At 48.5% G+C, this 15,267-nt stretch overlaps 1 protein-coding gene across 3 annotated transcripts in view; it reads left to right on the forward strand.

Moving 5' to 3' along the window:
* TTYH3 (tweety family member 3) overlaps positions 1-10,882 on the forward strand; it is a 79,248-nt gene extending 68,366 nt beyond the window's left edge. For all 3 annotated transcript variants that reach the window (XM_083800597.1, XM_083800598.1, XM_083800599.1), the window contains one exon: positions 5,044-10,882. Coding sequence is in view for 2 of the 3 variants with exons in the window: in XM_083800598.1 (XP_083656724.1) it covers positions 5,044-5,115 (72 nt within the window). In the remaining variant the exon portion in view is untranslated. The remainder of the gene's footprint in view (positions 1-5,043) is intronic.
* The last annotated feature ends 4,385 nt before the right edge of the window (positions 10,883-15,267 follow it).

The following is a 15,267-nucleotide window of genomic DNA, read 5'->3' on the forward strand; positions in this document are numbered from 1 at the left end:
AACATTGCACTTCAAATGCAGAACAAAAGTTCTCCCATCCCAAGAAGCCATTTTCTAGCAAGAACCAATCTAGCAGCTTTTCAGCCAGGACAGGGTGTCTTATTTCAACTTTTTGGCATCCCCTGAGCCCTGCTGCTGTTCTCTTTGTATTGACTGGTCATAGCAGCATGTGCCCACAACCAGAGATACTTATCTGCCACATGCTTTAAGTTCCTCAGTAGGATTTTTAATCTGTTGAAAGATCCTAGCTGGTAATGGTGGCCTGTCCTAAAGAGTTGTTTCAATGCCTGTTAGATCTGTGTGCAGCTCCTCCTTTTATCCTCGCATTTAAAGTCAGAAAGGAGTAAGTTTAAAAAAAAAATAATCCTGAAGGGTCCAGATACGAGCACTAAGATCTATTTCATTCTGTTTCCAAACCTTTTACTGTTTTGTTTGATCTGTGTGTGTCCAAATCATTCCATCCATCTCCCATTGGCTCTGAACAGGGCCCTCTTAGCATCATTTCACCGTCTGAATTCCCAGCGTGCTGCTGTTGTGGGTGTTCTCCGAGGTAGCCAGTGTGTCCTCCCTCACGGTGGTCCATGAGAAAGCCACGTGCAGACAGAGAAAGGCAGCTAGACTGCCTTAGGCCTTGTAGTTTTTAGCCTGGTTGAATACAGGGTATAATTACAACACCCATGCAACTCACTTGGTGTAAAGGACAGCGTTGCTCCATCAAGGGAGCCACAGCCAAAACCGGAAGGTGTTGGTTCCAGCTGGAACAAAGGCCTGCTGCTTTTGGCCCATGCAGCCAAAGGCCCGAATCTTACAGTCTGTTCCCAGAAAGACACGTCCATAAAGCTGCTGTTCCTCCATTTCTGCTGTTCTTGTTGGGACTTAGCCTCCCATTGGGTTCCTTTCTGTCACACTGCTGCTTGGTCTGCCTTCTTGCTGCCTCGTGCCATTTGTCTGCCTGCCTTGTGATGTGCTGGGAGGTGTGCTGGCTGAACTGGGTGTCTTGGTGCCTTCTCCCATGGTGCATGAACACAAACTTGTCTTGAAGCATGGTGCTAGCACCCTTGAAAGGGTCACGACTTTCTTCAATCTGAAGTCTTGTAAAGACTGCTCTTGGGCTTGTGGTGTCTTTTCTGCTTTCTGATTCCTGCAGGTGGTATCATAGCAAAGCTAGAAAACTGCTTATGGGTCTATCCCATAAAATATTGTCTGGGGGGGGAAATTCTAGTCTTCATTCTGGATTTGAGATACCCTCTGGGCTGGAACATGACCTCATTTCAGTCTTGACTGTCTTCTGTTTACCTAAGGTCACACCCAGAGTTTAATGTGGCTGTCTGCAGGGCTAAGAAAAAGCCATTGCATTCTTTCCAAGACTTTAAAAACAAACAAAACAAACAGAAGCTCTGTTCTTTTGACTTGGAAAACTTAAGTCCCTTTGAATTCAGAACCCACTGGCTGGAATTAGCTGTTTCCCTCCATGTTGTACCTCCCATACATAATGATACCAAAGCCTGTGTGTTTACTGTGCTGTAGCTATTTGAGAGGTGGATCAGCTTTTAAGAACTTGACTCCAGAAGCTTTGGTCTTCATTGGCTTACCTGAACAGCTCTGGCAGGAAATCAAAGTCAGGGTAGCCAAAAAGAGATGTATGTGTTTTTTTAACCACAAACAGTAAATGGTTTTTACTTGGAGTCATGGTTTCACGTGGTAAGTGATCTTCCAGCATAGCTCAGTTAGCAGTGAAGTATTCATGATCTGCACAGTTCACAGGACTTGGTAGAATTCATGATCTCTAAAATTAAAGGATTATTCTCATTAATTTGTATTAGTTTTTGCAACCAGTGATTCCTTTGTATGCAGGCTACATGCGTTAAGCACCTAACTTTTATGTGCTGGCAAATTATGCCTATCAAAGTTTTTATGCCCTCAGCAAGGCTAGATGTAAAGAAGAGACGCTTTCTTTTAAGAAATGCAAACATAAACTTGCGTGCAATCAGCTGTGTTTGTCCTAGCTGACTGGTAAGTGACTGAGAGGTGTGTTGTGTGGAATAACACGAGACACCTGGAGAAATGGCAACAAGAAGGCTGTTAGGTGCCCTGCTCAGGGGAGCTAACAGCGTGGTGAAGGTCCTGTCATCCGTGATGGGTTCAGAAAGGTGTGAGAGGGCATATAGGCACCTGGGCGCTGAGAGTACTGGAAGAATCGATGCATTGTGCATGTTCTTTAACCTTCTATGAAAGCTCCTCTTTAAAAGAAACTAAATGCAACTGCGTACCTTATGGCTCTGTCAGGCACTGTATCCAGGTTACCTCTGAACAGGGACCAAGACCTCCTGAGCTCTGAATTGTTGTGCTCAGGCTTAGAAGTCTTTCTTTAGATTTTTTTTTAAGGGAACTGAAGTCTAAAGTTATTTTAACCGTGGATAATACATTTTGGTTTCATATACATGTGACTGGCAAGTTTGTGCTGATACATCTTCATCTATTGGCCTGTCTAGATGTAGGGATCTGTGTATTCCACAACATCTTTCCTTTGCTTCCCAGCGGAGGACTGAAGGACTTGGGCGAGAGACTGCCAACAGCATATGGAGCAAAACATTCATACAGTGAACCTAACACAGTGACAAAAGATTCAATGCACGCTTGTAGAGCTGTGCTGCTCATGAGGGGTGTGCAGAAGTGTTAGCTCTCTGCTTCCAGTTTTCAACCATACTTTTCACGGTCATTAAATATATACTTTAACAGAAGGAGTAACTGGTTCAAACTGTAATGGGAAAAGGTTCAAAGGTGCAAAAATCCTGCGTTAAGGAGAGAACATCAGCCCTAACTCTGACTATTGAGTCTTGATTTGTTCCTTGTGGTGGATTTGCAGGTAGGTTTGAATGTAAAATGCTCTCTGCTTGACTGTCCAAATCTCATGATCCTGATTACTTTGTTTCAGTGTCTCTTAAACAACTGTGGTGTTTTTTTCTTGGAGGAGGGAAGAGTGAATTCTTTTCAGCTTCTCCCTCCACAATGATTGTACTCTGTACATCCTTGAAATGCAGTTCATCAATTGGCCTTCCTTGATTTGTAATGTTCTAAAGAAAGTTGATGCTGCAAGTTGTGTGCTGAATCTTTATGATTTGTCTAGCAAGATGCACAATGACCTTCCATGATCCTTGATTTTTTTTCTAAGTACTTCTTAAAAAACCTTAGCAACTGCAAGTTCTGTGTTCATACTCATCTCCTATGACACTTCACGTATAGAATACAAATGGAAAATGAGCAATCAAATGCCCTCTAAGACCCTCTTTTTAGCATGATGCTTGGCTGGTAATTTCAGCAGTATGCTATCTGAAATGCGTCCTACTTATCCTGTGAGAAAGCTCTTTGACTTCTAAGCCTCTTTGAGCCTGTTGGGTTAGTCCCATATGTTTTAATAATGCCCTAAGCTTCATTTCTGAAACAGTAATCATACTTCATAAACTGTATAGAATATACAGTTCAACTGGCTCAGCTTGGTATTTTCTACTTTTTCTTTCTCAGTGGCAAAAAAAAATACATCTTAAAAAGAGAAAGAACATACGTACCCTTTGTCTTCTAAATATAGATGCCATTTCTGGGCCAGAGTTTTATATTAAGATCCATTTTCTGCCGAAAGTTTTCCAATTATGGAAGACACTAAAAGTTGAGTGTGCAAATAAGCCTCAGGTGTCTTCATCTTGTGCTGATGGGGTCAGCCCTGCTAAAGGAGCAGTCTCTCTCTTCTATTGTGCAGAGGTTCAGCCCGGTTTGGTCTGTGAAGGAAAACTGATTAAAATACCGTTAACTCTCTGAAAACCCCTTTGAATATCTGAGCTTTTGAGAGCCTAAGGATGCCTCATAATGTTCTTTCCCAGCGTGCAAGATAAATCCTACCTCCTGGTGGGGAACTGCCTTTCAGTTGTCTCTTTGCCAGCTTAACTGGCTATTTCATGTGGTACAATTTTAAAGGTGATAAAAAGTCAGTATGCTGAAAAGCACTCTTGGGAAGTAAGATGTGGATATTATAGAATTATTCAAGCTCTTACTGGTATAAAAAGAGGAAAAAAATACCTGTCGTCATTGCTTGGTTGTTAGTAACATGGTAGCAGAGTCCCAGAAGCAGTAGCCATGATGAAGGCGTGGAACACATTGGCATAAAAAGACAAAGACTTTTGTTCTTACTGCGGTGTGTGATTTGCATGCTTTTCAGCTCAGTAGTCAAAACTGAATGGCATAGGTTCCCCTTGTAGTTTCTGGGAGCTGTTTTGGATTACCTTGCTTGGAATAAAAAAAGAAGAAAACAACCCCCAAACCAAAGGCACCTCTCATCTTTGTGAATTTCTTTTCTCACCCCCAGGCTGGAGTCTTGTCTACCACTGCGTGGTACGCAGGCTGGATCCCAAGCCATTGGTGGATGATTAACCATCTGATAACTGTTAGCTAATATCATCTTGTGGGATGGCAGCCTGTTGCCGGTCTGGCGGGGTCTCTTCTCTCTCAGGCATAAATTGTTCACAAAGATTCATTCTTCCACGCTTTTCTTTCGAACTGTCCATCTGCGACGCATGCAGTCTTCTTATGCCCTCGTTGCAGTAAAATGCAATGTACTTTATTTCCGTTTCCTTTTCAACCTCCTTTTTCTGTCAACGTGACTAATTGAGGACGAAGGTATGTGGTGGGTTTTTACATCTGCATCATTTCCATTTCCCTCTGTTCTCCCAAGTGAAATATGGCATAATTTGACTCGATGACTGTTGGATTTCCTTCTCCATTGAGAGCTTGGTTAAATCATTAGCCCATCTGCACCGACCTGGCCATCAACCTTGCAACAGGCTTGACAGTATGTTATTCAGACTTGGCTACTCAATGATTTGTGAAATTTTCCTTGTCAGACCAAGCCAGCAGCTCCTTGATATGCAGTAAATACAGACCATTTTATGCTGGGAGGCGGTCGTAGTCTGTCGTTCCATGCTTACATTAGTCATTATGACTGACTTTTCTGTTCTGTTGTTTGTTTTGTTTTTTTTTCTTGTCTTCCTCCAGTACACCTCCAGCATGAGAGCCAAATACCTCGCCACCAACCAACCTCGTCCAGATGCTGGCAGCGTGCATTAAAATGAAAAAGCTAAAGCAAAAAAAAAAAAAAGGCAAAAAACAAAAACAAAACAAGAAAACCCACATGTGCAGTCAGACAAAACAATGTGCCAACTGCTGTGCCCCTGTGCTGTCCTCGTAGAACAATCCTGCTGTTCTGCCCAAAATCCAGTGCAGCTCCTGTTTCTCCAGCCCAGACCACCCCTCCAACCTGGTACCTGCCCACTGGAGTGGAAGCCCCTTTTGAATTTAAGCCTTCACTTTGCTGTACCTGATGTGCAAGAGAGAGCAAGCACGTACAGGCAAGCAACCAAGAGATTACCATCCTGTCCTGGATTCCAGCTGCCTGGGGCCAGCTTTAACAGAGTAGCCCGATAGAAAATGTTGGTGAATATATTCTGCCCCCATTTTTTCCCCTTCTGTTCCTCAGAAGAATGCGGTGAAAGATGGTGGTAGGTCTCTTCTTACTTCTGCAGTGGGATCAGTGGAGCTGCTTGGTCTGTCAAACGCTGAAGAGACAGAGTTTTGGTGTCTGTGACTAGCGACCAACGAGGGGAAGCTGAGCCAATGCACAATACAGCATCTGGGGGGGAGTCCTCTGGTCCAGCGCCCTGTGTGAGGGAGGAGGGAAACCCCTGCCTCTTGGTGTCACTGTATATCCACTGTAATCTGTGAGCCTGTGGCTCTTTTCTAGAGAAAACCACTCCACTAGCATGGTAACGAAAAAAAAAAACAATTAAGAAAGTGCTGTTTTCTTTCCCACTCTATCTAGCCTGTGAATTCTCCAGGAGGAGCAGGGGGTCACAGCACCACCTAAGTACCCGGTCCATTGCTCTGAACCTGACCTCTCTGCTCCACCAGGGAAGCCCAGGTACTTGCAGATGGCGTTCTCGGTGCTGCTTTTATGAGGCCAACACACAGAACAAACAGGAGCCAGCCACCACCCACTTGGTGCCAAACTTTTCCAGGAAAAGACTTGTAAGACTTTATGGTTGGTTTTTTTTGGTTGTTTTTTTTTTGGTTGGTTTTTTCTTTTTTTTTTTTTTTGCACTGAAGAGTTTCAGCTCTCTGATATTAGGTCTTTTGGGACAGTCAGCTTGCAAAAGCAAGAGGGACTGCAAGCACCAATGGATTTATAGCAAATGCAAACTCCCTGCAGGAGTGACCTGTGAACTCTGGTGGACTTTATTTTTCTTTTTTTATTCATTTTCTTTTTTAATCACAGTTTACAGCACAGGGTTGCTGAACTGGCACTGAAGGAAGTTTTATGGAGCCTCAGTCCTAACAAACTCACAAAATCCTCAGTATATCTTCTGTGCTCCGGAATCAGAAACACAAATGCCATCATTTGGGCATTTGGAGAATGTTGTGACTGTCAGAACATATTTTTTTCTATTTGTTTTTGTTTTTCAAGGCACATTGCTAACCACTATCTGACCATATTCAGGCACATGTAGGCATTTTTCTAGGCATGAGCTAGAACAAGGCTTGCAAAGGGGCAGCTGGGTGCCTGCAAAGGGCAACATCCTCCATTGGTGCTGTACTTTCCACTGACGAGCAGTGCTCCAAAGGACACTGACCACTTACTACTGGAAGAGCAGGCTGCCTCTTGGGCAGCTAGTAGTACTGTAGAGTACTGGCCTTTCAGTAGGGAAACTATGATGTTCCTTCTGTTGGTGTTTTTTGTTTTTGTTTTTTAACCTCTGAGCAGCAGTGTGGCTGCTGAGCATGATATTAAATAACTGGCAGAAGAAATAAAGTGGGAAATATCCCTCAAACTGGAGTTGAGCCATTGGCAGAGGCAGTTAATCTTCACGTCGGTGACGTTCAGGCTTGGTGTCCATTTACCCCACGTTTGCTGTACGGGGCACAAAATCTACCAATCTGCCTTTACTCAAGTCAGTTGCCTTCTTGCAGTGAGGTAAGGATTGCTCCTCGCAATGATGGTGTTTGCTCTCAAAGGGTACCAGCTCTTTGGAAAGCAAGCTTTGAGCTCCTCTTAAGAAGATAAACCACTAACAGAACAAAAAGCTGTAGGCCAGCTTGTACCATTCAAAGGAGTGAGGGAGAAAGGGAAGACAAGGCACCGCGCAGCCAGGAAGAGAAGGTTTGGGAGAAAACTTCACACTTCACCGTAAATCTGTGGAAGCAGGATTTTCTTGCTCAGGACTGAGTAGGCCTTTCAGACGCATTTGAGGGGCTTCACACTGAAACATACCTCGGTGTTATCAAATTACAAGGGCAGGGAAACATAGCCGCAGCTTGTATGGAGGGATTTCTGTGGCTCATGAGCACCAGGTTTTCCACCTTGTCTTAAAGCCTACCAGAAGACCCCGGGCATGCAAGCACGTGGCATGGTTAGCTTGCAGGGCCCAAAGTATGCAACTGCTATCCAGGGGGGACTGAACCTTCCCCTCGCTTTGAAGAAAGAAGCAAGAGCCATATAATGCTTACTAAGAACAAATCGTTCTACTGTCATCTGTCCCTGCAAGGATGTGCCCAGATTGCTGCTTCGGCTGTCATTTGTAGGGGGGTTGCCCTAAAATCTGTGGCCTGATCCTGCTCATTGAAGGCAAGCATTTTGAAGGCTGGAGGGTGTGGGGAACCCTGTGAGGACAGGTGCTTCTGTATACTGGCATTGCTGTATACAGAAAGCATCCTGAATATGGATGTGATTGCATTTTGGGAGGGGTTGGATCCAAATTGCCACAGTGGCGTTGCCTGTGCCAGGAGGGGCATGGGGAGCCTATGCCTCCTGTTTGCAGCACCTAATGCAGCAGCCACCTTGTCCTGCTTCCTTCCAAGGCTTGGCGTAGTCACTCGTAACACCCAGAACAGCTTCTGACAACGTTTGGGGCTTGCAGCAAGGCACAGATGTGGAGATATGTGCTCTGTGACTTCAAAATATAACTGGAAAGAATGTTATGGAGATGACATTTTGCTCTCTGGAGGCCAGCATAACATGACTGCAGTGTGAGCTGTGTACTTTTGTCCAGCCAGCACTTCCTTTACTTGACATGGATATTGCACTTTTGTAAAGCATCCTGGAACTCTGCTGCCCCGCTGCATGCTGTGCAGAGCGCTGGATAGGAAACACAGACAAACGTTTTGGTTTTGTTTTATTATTGTTGTTAGTACTTTTTCTTTTTCCTTTTTTTTTTTTTTTACTGGAACCTTGAGCGACAGTGTGGCATTTCTGCAGGCTGGTCTGAGTGGATCTGCTGAAGAACAGATGGCCTTTGCCTATTCTTATGGCTGCGACGTAATCAGTCTCATCCATATGGTCACACTTTGTCTGAGGAGTGGACTTTGGAAAAGCCAAGATCTCCCAGACTCTGTGCCTCCCTCTCGGGTGAACAGCAGGTGCTATCTGGCGAAGACTCATCTGTTCTGGATGGCATTCATGGTTGAGGGAGTCCAAACTCTTCGAGCTGTAGGGGGGAAAGCTGTGGAGACCTCTCTCTCTTCCATTGTGTGTCTTTGTTCTTAATGTGACAAAGCGCCGAGGCTGTATCGCTTGGCGTGTCCCAGCTGACCTTATCAGAACATGAATCATGTTACTGGTCGCTAACAAAAGGGTCCAGGAGTCAGGGGAGCTGAGACTGGCCTCTGGACACCTCACTGACTGCAACAGGGAAGGCGGCTTGTCCAGTCGAAGGTGACTGCATCGGTGAAGACACTTCATGTTACTTTTTCAGAAGCACAAATGTGGTCATTGGCTTGTCTGGTTGGCTTGGTTTATTTCCACTGCATCATCATGTGTGAATGACTTTTTCTTTTGGAACTGAGAACTCTTCCAAGCACACGAACATCTCCACAATGTGAAATGTAAATAGCATGTTGGACTCTTGCGTCCAGTGTTCAAGACTGCATTGTAATTGTAAAGGAAATCAAATCAAGACTTGGCTGTGAATTTCTTGTGCTGTCTTGGGAATATAACTGTAGTGTTTGTATCCTGTATGTACTATTAAACTGAGTTCATTTTATGTGCTGATAAAAGGGTTCAAGCTAAGATTTTTAGCGTACATCCATGTACCCAAATGTGAAGGATGGAGTGCTCCCTTCCCCTCCTGTCCTTTTTAAGTTTTCTCCATTTGATAGGTGTTAATTTTCCGTGTACAGTCATCTCAGCCAAGATGCAAGGATGTTCATTTGAGTGCTTTGAGGAGGACACAGTACATGGGGATTTCAGCGATCCCAAGTCAGGATTTCCATAGCAGTTCCCTAAAAATATGTAGTGTTCACATGAAAAGCTTGGCCTTTCTGAGAGTAAACAGCTTCTGGAGGGGCTGCTTAGCCATCGCTCGTGAGAGCTCTTGGTACTGCGGGGTGATAGCAGGCAGGAGTGCATGGATACCCGTGCGAGCAAGGTACAGATACCCGTGTGGATAAACCCACGTTAACTTCTGGTCCCACCTTCCAGCAGCAGCTGAAATTGCGTGCTGAGCCCTTTGAAGAAGAGAGCACTGTCTTGGCTTGTTGCTTAGAGCCACCTCATCTGATTGAGGTGTAGATTAGGTGGGTGAGTTTCTCCTTAGGTAGAGAGGGGTCTTTGAAGTACTTCCTACATAGGGACCAAGCCAGGGTCTTCCCCTGGCAAACAGCTCTGTTAGTAACTCACTGAACACCTCTGGGTGGGAGGGGAGAAGCCCTCCAGGCAGATACTAAGGAGTAGATCTAACACCTTGAGAGAGGGGACCCGACCAGACTTAATCCGTACCTTTGGCCAGGTGGCTTCTTTCATCACCAACTACTCTCGTTTTCCAGAAGTGATCTGTGTGCGTGCGATGGATGGCTTCTCTAGTCCTTCCAGGAGGCCCAGCAGAAGCGTGGGATGCTTTGGTAGCAGTTCCTAGATGGCTAACAAGCGGTCCGTGCTGTTGGCGGGAACAGTGGGATCTCCTGCCGAGCCATGATGGTGAGTGTGTTGCCCAGCTGGGAGAGAGAAGGGTTGGGTCACCAGTGGCCCCGAGCTGCCGGGTGCTCACCCAGCCCCTGTGGCTGCGTGCGTGAACAAAGTGGAACATAAATTGATGTACAACCAGAAAGTTCAAAATATTCCTTTCCTAAAGAGGATAACTGTAGCATGAAGCTCTAGGTGCTCTGCGTATTTGATACCACATTGCTCCTCACTATGCAATTCCAAACTCCTTCCTTCCTCTTCCTCCTCTAATCTCCCACAAAGACTTCTCCAGTGGCCTCTGTGCAGGAGGGCACTGGGCTCCCAGAAAAGCTTCATTTCTTTCATCGTCCTCTGCGCTGGGGCCGGGTGCCCAGCTGCCACGTCGTGTGCCTCAGGTCCCTTGTTAACGGGAGGCCCCATGAGTTTCATTCACATCATTCAGAGGGAAGTTTTTTGTTTTGTTTTTTTTTCTTGGACACTGTGCACAGAAACCTAATGGTGATCATGTACCTGGCCTTTTTGTAACTTCTCTGTTTCGTTTTTTTCTTCTTAACCATAATGGTTGTATATCATACCACTTTATATACATATATAATATATAAATATATATAATTTTTTTTTTAAACTTTGAACCTGCTAGTTTCTTTGAAGAGTTCCTGCACTTACCCAAAATGTTTTTAAATTGTGAGGGTTAAAGAGGATTGAGCCCATTTTTGTATCTTTACTTTTAATTCTGTAGTTCTATTGATTGTAATGTAGCTATTTTTTACTGTAATTTTTTGGTTTGCAAATACTAAAAAAAAAAAAAAAAAGAACTAAATGTAATTTCTGTGGTTTCTATTCAGCTTGGGTTTCATGTTTTAAAAATAAACAATATAAAACCACTGTTCCTATTTATTGATTCACATTCTTTCCCTAGTTCGTAAACCTGCCTGAATTTTTATTACCTCTCATACATAGTGGTACATCCGTGGGCTAAGGACAGGAGGGAATAGGGCCATGAATTCTCATAGCTGTTAGGGAACGGAAAGAACGGGAGCGTGAGTGTCCTTTACTACAGAAATCGAAGCATTAGTGTCAGTCCTGCTAATGTTTATGTGACATTAGGTCTGTGCAGGTGTATTGGCAGGGCTGCTTCCTCTGGTCGCAGCTCTCGGCCTAATCTGGTTGCTGTTGGAAATCAGACTTTCTGATTCAATTTGAAGTCTGGACTGTTGCAGTTGAACCAGCCAGCTTCAAAACCAGCCCTCTGAAGAAAAAGGAGCTGTGCAGGCGTTCCTTCTGGGGGAAAGTTGCACTAATCCTGCTTCAGAAATGAGGTGTTTTCACCCGTTGTCCTGCACGGGCTGCAGCAGGGTGCCTGGGGGGGATGAGTTTTGGTGTGGGGAGGATGCTGACCACTGCACGCAGCCGGGTGTCTATCAGGGACCTGCAGGCACCACGGCATGGTGGCACCCACCAGGCTGCTGCGGCGATCCCTCCCTGTGCTGCTTCATTTACACCAGCACCAGGGCTTCGTTTTCAGGAGCAGGAGTACGGCCGTGGCCAAGCCGGACAGCGATATGCAGGGGAGGGATGGTGGCAGCTGCCCCGCTGCAGGGGCATCGATCTTGGGAAGGCCGCAAAATGTCCGTGCGGGCCTTCGGGAAGGTCAAACTAAAAACCTCCGCCCATCCGCAGTGTCTCTCTTGATGTTTTCTGCCTGAGTCAGTCAAACCAAGGGACTCGTCTCCCTCCCAGATTACCTGGTGCTGCTGTCAGGACCAGGCCAACACCCCTGGATGTCACCGCCATGTGGCACCGCCGGTCTGAGGGCTGCTGAGAGGGGACAGCTGCCCTCAGCCCTGTGGCCAAGCTGCAGGTCCTGGGCACCCTTCTCTGTGCTGGCGTTCTGCCCTGCTCCGCTCCCCCAGATTTTATGTGGACCTGTCCTACTCCCTTGGTGGGCCTGACTGGTGTGAGCGCGGGTTTCATTCTGTTAATTCTGTATTTGGTTAAGCACCGTGTGTATTTAGACTGAAACCCACTCCCGTGGTCACAAACCCATCAGTAAGGTGCAGAAACACTGATGTTTTTTTGCTGCCCCTTTCACCCTCGTGTGAATCTCAACAGAAACCAGTTTTCCTCCCCTCACAAATAATTGACAGACCAGCCTCCCCCCTTGTTTTTCCCCCTAACGGAGGGACCTGTGCGTTCCACCTTCGCCCCCTGCCCTGAGCTGATTAAACCCACTCTGAGGCGCAGAGGGCTTGGAGCAGCCAAGGGAAGCCGATGGCGTGAAGGAGAATAAAGCCCCCACCAGAGTCAGCACGTAAATATTTTACCAGGTTGACAGACTCCCACCAGGGATGGGAACATGCGAGGCCACCGGCCCGGTGACCTTTCCCAGTGCTTTCCAGCCGGCCGTGCCCACAGCCTCAGGTTTCGCTCAGCCTCCTACACGGGTCCCTTCTCCCCCAGGAGCCGGGGTGAAATATGTGTTTGAATAAACCTCGCCTTCAGATCAGCCTTCAGTAGTGGGCCCTTAGATCTCCGACCTCTAAGATAAGGGAGGGAGGGGTGCCCCGGGGAGACGCTTTCAAATATCTGTGTTACTGGCGTGTGCTGAGCTGTGCCGACAGGAGCGGTGCCTCCAGGAGGTGGTGGTGCTTGGCGGCTGTCCTGTGCTGGAAAGCCAGCACGCTGGTGGCTGCTGGTGTGCCCGCTGGGACCGGTTACGTGCCTCTGTCCCCGGTCAGCGGCTGGGTGGTGACTCCTGCTGCCCGTGGCGGTGTGCATGCCGAGACCGAGGCTGGATTTGCCCAATTTCTTCCATTAACCGCACCTGAGAGCTGGGTCCGTGGCTCTCCTTCTCTTGCATCCCTCCAGAGCTGCGATTCCTCACATTTCCCAGCCCAGGGAAAGCCAGTGGGCAGCCAAAATTGCATCTTGTCCTCTGCAACCCTCTCTGAAGCACCCCTGGTCCTGAGGAATGACCCCGTCACCCCTTCATGAATGCTCCCGGGAGCTCAGCAGCCTGCCCTTGCAGGACAGAGGATGCAGGGACCCGAGCTGGGAGCCCACTGGGCCTGAACAGCTGAGAGCAAAGCCTAAATGGGGAGAAACAGATCTGTCTGACCGCATGGGGATGCTGAAGTCCTGTTCTTGGCAGTCAGGAGGGTTTGAAGCGGAGGCAGCCGCAGGAGGAGCGAGGGGGGAGGCAGCAGCCCCGGGGCTCTGCAGGGCTCCTCTGCAGCTCCATGGGGGCACACACGGCGGAGCAGAGGCCGTGACCTCCCGGCACATTTACCGGCAGCCTCCTGCCTGCTGGGGTGGCCCGGCAGGGGAGGAACAGAGCCTGGATGCGGCCACCTGGGGCCACGGGTCCAGCCACTGCGACAGAGCAGCCGGGCATGCTGCCGTGCCATTGTATGCGGCATGGGGAGAGGGGACGGGTGGTGGCAGGAGCAGAAGGACTTTCTTGTCCATGCCTCACGTCTCTGTTTCTGTATGCAGGATCGCACCGTGGTTTATCTTGGAGCTGCAGTCGGGAAGGGTCCTGCCTTAAAGCAGCCTGGGGCAGGCTGTTTCTCACAGCGAGCCCTGTGAAAATCCCCGCTCAGCCCTCAGGACAGGCTGTTAATCCCTCCTGGGTCCGTGCAGGGGCTTTAGGAGGTGTTGCAGATGCTGGTGATGAGAAGCTTTTCTCCCACCCCCCCCCCCTTCCTCTTCCCACCAGCTGAACACCACGGGATGGGATGGGATGGATGCTCTTACCCCATAAATCACCAGGCACGCAGATGAGCTGCTCCAAACGCAGCTGCGTGGGGCTGCTGCAGGGATGGACTGCTCCAGCCCCTGCTCCCCAAGGGGCTTATAAATCACTCTGTGCACCCCAAAATGGCCAGTGCCTGCTGGGAGGGGGGGGGGGGGCTCCCTGTGCCGATGTGTGCTCAGGACCCTGCAGGATACGACCGTGCCGACCACGGAGGGGACTGGGGAGAGTTAGTGCCCGTGTTGGCCATGGCGCACCCATGTTCATGTCCTTTATGTCTTGGCTCTCGAGAAAAGTGCAGGGCAGTCCCTAGGATGTGGCCAAGGATCATCTGAAGTGTCACGGTGGTTTTAGTCCCCTGCACCCACTGGGGACAAGCACAAACCCAGCACGGTCCCCCCAGTGAAGCCATCGCAGTGTGGGGAGGATGGAGGGGGACACGTCCACTGAGGAGGAGGACAGAGGGGTTGGCAGCAGGGCCGTATAGCAGTCCCACAGCTTTGGCTGGCAGCACCGTGGGAAGTGCTTCCAGCTGTGTTTAAGATGCTCGCTTCGTCTCCCGCTCACCGCCTCCTTGCCAAGCAGCCAAAGGAGCAGAGGCAGCCCCGCTGCGCGGCTGGGGAACCAGAAACAGCAAGGATCTGGGAGCCCCGGGGCAGGGGGCAGGAGGGGACTTGGTTTGGACAGGGACACGGCTGGTCTTAGAAGGCAGGAGGAGAAAAACACACTGTGGAAGGCTCAGCAATTCAACTTCAAGGGATGGATCCAGTAGGAAGGTGAGCAAGCTTTAGGGGGAGGTGGGAGATGGCCGGGAGCTGCTTTGGGGGCTGGCTGCCCTCGGCTTTCCAGCCCGTCCCACCGACTGCAGATGCTAGCGAGGGATTTTACGGGACATCCTCCTGTCCCATCCATGGGCTCAGCCATCCTGGTGCTGGGACACACAGCTCCCAAACACAGGTCAATAGATGACAGCGAGGTGGATTGGATAGCCAGATGGCCGTGTGCGTTGTTTGGGTTCTGTGATTTGGCCGCTTTTACGCTCGTTTCCCACAAATGTTCCCCATTTGCTGGCCAGAGAGGCTGGAAGTGGAGCTTGGAGAGGATTCACACAAGGCTCTCCATCTCCCGTCATCCCCTCCCATCCCGATTCACAAATATTTCTCGCCGGGGCTGCTGCCAGTACTGGTGCTCATCCCATCGCAGCGCAAACACGAGTCCCCAGCGAAAAGCCTCTGCGCCACGGCGCTCCCGCGCTGCGAGCCGGCTGGGAAAGCAGCAACTCACACAGCATCCAGCACACTGAGTGACCCGAATGCAAGTTTTATTATTAAAAAAAAAAAAAAAAAAAAAAAAGGGAGGCGAGAGAGCAGCAAAAATGACTAATGCAGAGCCTCACTCTCCGCCCTCCATGCTGCAATCCTCCCTGGGGGGGCCGGGGAAGCCTTCGGCACAGTGCTGGAGCATCTCTGGGGCACGGCGGTGTCACAGAGAGGTCCCCACATGGTGACATGTCCCC

The sequence above is a fragment of the Anser anser genome (assembly GCF_964211835.1).
Source record: "Anser anser genome assembly, chromosome: 15".
Taxonomy (NCBI): domain Eukaryota; kingdom Metazoa; phylum Chordata; class Aves; order Anseriformes; family Anatidae; genus Anser; species Anser anser.